A 6,736-nucleotide genomic window follows, 5' to 3' on the forward strand; every position below is an offset into this window, starting at 1 on the left:
AAGGCAGGAGGAGCCGTGATCATGGAAGCGACCTGCAGCAGCTTTAGTTTAAGCTGCGGGGGGTTAAGGTGAAGGCTGGGACACGGTTGGTGCAAAATGCTGGGACAGAATGTGGGTGGAGGGAAACTTTGAGAAAAGACTCGGAGAACATCCAGAGGAGCTGAGTTGTCTCCTCTCTAGACACCTCTTCATGTGTGTGAGTCACGAGTCAGAGTCAAGTCTGACTCATACTCATAACCACTATGTGGTTAAAGTATTTTACTAGAAAAAGAACAGATCATGTCATTGAGAAAATACAGAGCACCTTTATTCCATTAACCCTCTATGGCACGAATGCTTATTTTAGGATTGGGTTCTCCATGATATGTCAATCATAAAATTTGAGGTTTCCATCCTGGCATCTTGCAGCTCCCTCCTTGTCATCGTGAGCATCCAGTGAGCAGAGGCCATGAAGGGTTAAGGCTATTTTTAACTTTCACAATAAAATATCCATCAGTTAGACCCACATTCTCTCAGACTGTACTTTGTTGAGAAAAGTTGAACTTGCTCCAGTCTAGCAGACTTTCCGTTTTCCTTCATGCTGCCCACACACACACACCCTCCTCCCTCCCTCCTGAACCTTTTGCCTCCCCTAACCTCCTCTTTTCTCCCTTTCCCTCATCAGTGGAGGTGTCAGGCCTCTCTAGCCGTATGCCATCTGGGCCGGGGCTGATAAAAGCTCATGTGCCGGGCTGGCGGTGCCTGCAGGTCTGCCAGGAAGCAGCGAAGCCTGACTTTCAGAGGCGATGGGAGAGATTTGTGGCAGCCAAGGAAGAAATGGCATGCCATTAACATGCTGATCCATCCTCCCCCCTCACCACCTCTGTCTGTCTGTCAGTCAGCCAGGCTCACGCATGGCCCTGCACTGGCCTGAATCCGCGGAAGGAGAAAACCAACATGATGATGACAAGATGACGATGTCGTCTGTGATCTCATATAATTTGTTTCATGTCTCACACTGGGATCATATTCAGAGTTCTCTGGAACCAGCTTTCTGGGTGTGACTGATGAAATAGAGCATTACTGCTAATTTAGCTTTTCCTTGTATTAATATGTGACTCTTTCCTAATGATGCCACGATGCCTCCCAGAAACTACTAGAGATTAAATCCAAACATTTCAGATACCTGAAGCGTAAATGAATAATAAAAATGAGACGTTCCTGTGTGTGTGTTTCCAACAGGGCTGGACCTGCGACACGCCCAGGTGGTGGCCTTGTCCACGGGAACCAAGTGTATCAACGGGGAGTACCTGAGTGACCAGGGCCAGGTGGTCAACGACTGCCACGCCGAAGTCACAGCTCGCAGGGCTCTGCTGCGCTTCCTCTACGCCCAGCTCGAACTCTTCCTCAGGTAACAGCCCTAACGCCAGCTAGATCATTAAAACGCAGGCAGAAGGATTAGATTTTAAAACCATGTGACATTTACACTTCCAGTCTGTCAAAACACCAACGTAAGTACTTGATTGATTGTCTGGAAATTTTTGTTGGTTTAGAGCTGTTTAATCTAAACATGTTTAATGTACGTCATATTTTCTATTGGAGAAAAATGTGATTGTGGTGGAAGGTAATAAATAGACATTTAGACATCAGATATTAAATAGGGACCAACCTTTATGGTTAGCAGGAAAAACTACCAAAAACAGCCCACAACAAATCATTTAAACAGGTTCATGTCAACATAGAACTAGAGCTTCACCAGCACCAGTTTGGAACCTGTTGCTTGTTCAAGGCAACTGTGCAGAAAGAAAAATCATCTATCAACATCTGATGTTGAACGTTTAAGGTTTGCTCTAAAAAAATTAACTAAAAAAAATAATAATACATTTGTTCAGGCTTCAATTCTATGTCTTGATACAGAATAGGACTAATAGTTTGTAGCTCAAGATCCCATTTTCTCACTTGTTTTTCCTGTAAGCAAATGGCTTTAGAACCCAAACTGATCAAATATGTTGAGCCGATGGTTTGGTTTGCTTGGCCTGATGTATGGGCCACTGCATACAGTCTGTAGTATAATAAATAATTTAATAAATCTGATCACACTGGTCACATTAAGACTATCGCTCTAAAAAGGACTGACCCGGCTTCTCTTTGTTTACTAGAGCCTTTACAACCTTCTACCAGTCATGCATGTGCAGTATCGACACTCTTCTCCCCAATTAACTAAGCACACGCTCAGCTGGTGCAGTGTCGAGGCCTCCGTGGCCTCCTTCCTACACTTTAGCATTAGGTGCCTGCACCGTGAACTCCAGTCCACACCAGCTCTGTTCAGGGTTTTTACCAGTATCAAGAGACGCTCTTGATGAGTTTTGAATCCTGTGTGCAAGAATATATAATGTTTTTGAGCTCCCCGAGGAGCTCGATAGCAGGGCTGATTCATCAGATTAGTGGCTAGAAGTGTAGATTGTTGAATGTCATATTTGCATACACAGCACTGACTTTTTGTCTTAGCACAATGCCGGATGGCAGGTACGGAGCCTTTGGCTGAGTAAAATGGCTAATGGGGAAGATAACTCATAATGAAATGACCAAACAAAATGCCAGAACTGCCAAATTTACACTGAAAGAAAGGACACTGGAGACAGAGGAGGACTTATATAAAGAGTCATACTTTGCATTCTGATGCATAGTTTAAATATATTTCACGTATGTATTTAAGACATTGTGATACATATTGTGAGTGAAAGTCACTACACACCAGGAATAATGAGCCATTTATTATGTTACCTTGAACCACTTTGCAGGTACTTCTCTGTATTTTTGCAAAATGTGAATGAATCACATATTACATTATATTATATAACTAACCATAATAAAATACAGTATAATAGAAAAGTATAGCTTACTGTAACCTAATAATAATAATAAAATAATCCAAATCCAAATTAATAGCAGAGTGCACACACTGTAAACACACTAAATATGAGTGATGCCACTCAGGCAGGATGAACGTGTGGGCACTCAGGTCAACCGTCTGTCCCTCATCCCACCTCGCTGCTGTCGTGTCACTCGATGTGTGGTACTTCTGCAGAGGTTGTACAAATTGCAGGTCAGTTGCGAGGCATCAAAGCTAAATGATATATATCAATCCCACTAATGGCTGGTTCCCTATTCATTAATCATCAGCCGCTGTCTCCGTGTAGCATAAAGTAACGGGATGCATCAAGAGCACGTACATTAATTATGTGTCTATTAATTACAACCATAGTGATGAAGAAATGTAAATGAAAACAGTGGGTTTATTCTCCATGACATAGTCAGAACAAACTAATTATGAATTAAACTACCTACTGACAGATTAATGATGTTGCTATAGGATCCTATGTCCAGTGTATAGAGCTCAGTTTGTAGCATTTACATCAGCAGCAGTCGGCATTATAACATTACATTCTGTATAAAGAGCAACTGCTAAATTCATAAACCACCACAAAGAGGTTTTCTTTGAAAATGGGACTGTAACTTTTCATGTCCATTGATTTCTCTACTGTATTTTATCAGTTAAAGGCCAATCAAGGTTGCACTTTGGTTAAAGACTTGTTTCTTACTGCAGGCGGTGATTAGAGGAATATAATACAAAATGTTAAGAAATGCGTTTATAGCTCTTGTTTCCTCTGTGACCTGAGTGGCTCTCGCTCTCTCCTGATGTTATAGAATAAATGTACAGCGCTGCCACTCACTGGAGGAAGAGTTAGATTATACAGTCACTGTATGATAAAACAGTCATTTCATTTTCCCAACAGTAATTTCTCTTTAATAACCGACAGATGAGGTCTATTATGAACTCTCCCTGATACATCTTATCCAGGTTTAAACTCGTGCTGAGGATGTAGAACATAACCTGGTTATTCAAATATCATGTAGCGTATTAGTATCACTGACCGTTTGTCATATCAGAACTGAGGAGCAGCATATTGTGTGAGACATGATGTATTAGAGTATGTTACCTTGAAACCTAGTAGCGAGACCTAGAACAATAAAGTATCTTACACTGAAACCTAGTAAATTATTAAACTATAAAATTTAGTAGATTATAGCAAATTACTGTGAAATCGAAAATTCTGTTTTGTTATCCAACTGTGCAGAAGTGAGTGGCTCAGTTTGGATACAGTCTCTGAACAATCTCTGCCTAAAGAAGTATTAATAGACTGCTGGTATATTATTTGTAGTATTTTCTATACTTTTTAAGGAGGGTCTAGACAGAAACTAAACCTTTGTGTGCTTAACTTCAAAATGACTGTGAAACACAAAACAATACAGTATAAAGCTCACACGTCTACTTCTGCTGCTGTTGTACAGTATAATGAACTGAAACAGATGCTTATAATATAAATATATATAATATGATATAATAATAAGTACGTATTTGCATTTGAGTCACTCACATTTTGCTCTGAGTTTTGTGAGAGACCTGCGGTTGTTACAAACGCTGCCGTGGAGTGTTGATCTGTGTTTATCGTAACCTTTTTAGACCCAGTTAAGTGAGTTTCCCCTGAGGCACGTAGTCAGGCTGAGTAATGTCCAGGACTCTGTCTGACAGCAGGAGAATGCGCTGTGGTCAGAGAAAGAGCCAGTGTCCATCTCTGTCCGTCTCTCCCTCACCCTCATCAGAAAACAGTGAGAATCTATCCCTGCTGTGATCAATGGTGCTGCCTCTCTCATCCCTCTCATTTCTTGTTGTTTTTTCTTTCCTTTTTTTGTAAATCTTTTTCTTCACCACAGTAAAAGGCCAGAGGACTGGGAAGAGTCAATATTTGTGCGGCACAAGGAATGCGGTTACAGGTTGAGGGAAAACGTCCATTTCCACATGTACATCAGCACGTCACCGTGTGGCGACGGGAGACTCCACTCACCCTATGAAATCACCACTGACCGTAAGGCATTAGATCTTTGTGTTGTCTCTATGTCCATAGTCTGATAACGCTGAAGTCCTAATAATGAAGCTCTGTTATTACATGCATGACGCATTTCTATTTAAGGTAAACATTGGCATTTTGTCCATCATATCATCCTCGCAGGTTTACAGAGAGATCACGTCTCATGTTACGGTCTTTGGACTCGTTCAGCCTCCCTCTGTTGACTGCACCACTTTGATTGCTTCCACTTTTATGCACTGTATATTCATTTATTACTGGCGGCTTATGAGTTCAGGAAGTGGAGCTGCTTTTCGGTTCTGTGAATATGCTGCATGTAGAGCCAGGGAGGTTCACGTGAAATACATAGAGTAGGGATGGAAACAGAGAGAGCAGATGATGCCGAAGAAGCCTTTGAACTTTGTTGGGTTTTTTTCATCATTAAACCATTTCAATGTTCTGCAGCGTGCGCTCAGAGATTAGAGAAGCACCTTCTCCTGACTGCTCTTAAGCAGTTCTGAGCCGGAAGCTGGGGCTTAATTTTTAGCTTCTTCAGATTCACCACAGAGAAAGAGAGAGAAAAATAAAAGACACATTATTAAAACAAAATAAATGATTAGCTTTAGACTGAAGATTTGTAGAGTATATTACTATTTTAATGATAACAAGCAATGCAACATCCAGGATTCATCCTGTTTTTAATGTTTTGCCCAAAAAAAAATAAAACAATCTGTTTCTTTTTTAAATTTTTTAAAAGAGTGAGTGCCTGTGAAGATAATCCTGCTCTGTAAATGCCTCATATGAAATCAGTTAAAAGCTGGTTTGAATCACAGTTAATTACAGTATAATATGATTAACCCCAAAAATGCAAAAGATATAAAGTCTAAGACAAATAGTATCCTTAAAGTATGATAAGGTATGATAATCCAGAAAATACTGGACTCACGGATCCCACATGGCTGCTTCTGGAACTGGCTCACACTCCTGCATCCTCCTGTCCAAGAGAGAAGTTCATCATCTTGAAAAAACTGATCGCCTAATTTGTAAAACTGTAAAGATGTGATTTCTAAATACAAAGGAATTGAAGCATTCCCCAAGTTAACGAAAGAACATTCACTCTCACCCTTCTTTTATGTGAAACCATTTACAACTGAGACAGAAAACAGTAAAAAAATACTGGCGTGTCACATATTTACTGGCATCGTGGAACATATGGGTAGTTCATTCAGTTCAGTCCACTAGATGGTAACATAAGCAAATGAAGCCTCAAGAGGCTTTGCCAAGAAAGAACCTTCCATCCTCAGTCACGGCAAGATAACAGATCATAAACGTCTACGAGCCAAAAGAACCATAAACATCAACAAATATACTGAGTGTCCGAACAAGTACCAGACACGAGGGGCAGTCAATTAACTGGCCATTAATTACCTACTGCAAACACACAGCTCTGAGGAAGACTAGATGGTGAACTAGTGCACAGTCCCTTTTAGAGCCAGCGGCACCAAGAGATGGAGGCACATACTGTACGAATAGACCAGTCAATTCATTTAACTTCAACAGTTTTAATCATTCTAAGCCTGTGATGCAGTTACAGGACAATAAATGTACTTTATAGGTTTGTTGGTTAGAACCCACACTTCTCTAGATGGGCTCTCACAAATCCTGAGTAGATGTTGTTGGATTCTGACTTTCTGAGGGGTGTCGTACAACAGTAGAATGTAGAAATCCAGGAGGAGTCGAACCCCGTCTATAAATTTGGTTTTGGCTGCACTGTACACAACGTATTGTAGATTGTGCTGAGCTGCTCTCCACGTACCCGAATTTACACCCAGCATCCTGTAGGTGGATGG

General features: G+C 40.9%; 1 protein-coding gene across 1 annotated transcript in view; it reads left to right on the top strand.

Moving 5' to 3' along the window:
- Positions 1–6,736, top strand: part of adarb2 (adenosine deaminase RNA specific B2 (inactive)) — a 134,624-nt gene that overhangs the window by 115,502 nt on the left and 12,386 nt on the right. Inside the window, exons 5-6 of the mRNA XM_055508596.1 lie at positions 1,222–1,390; positions 4,756–4,907. Of these exons, the coding sequence (XP_055364571.1) occupies positions 1,222–1,390; positions 4,756–4,907 (321 nt within the window). The remainder of the gene's footprint in view (positions 1–1,221; positions 1,391–4,755; positions 4,908–6,736) is intronic.

This window comes from Betta splendens, chromosome 4 (genome assembly GCF_900634795.4).
Source record: "Betta splendens chromosome 4, fBetSpl5.4, whole genome shotgun sequence".
NCBI lineage: Eukaryota > Metazoa > Chordata > Actinopteri > Anabantiformes > Osphronemidae > Betta > Betta splendens.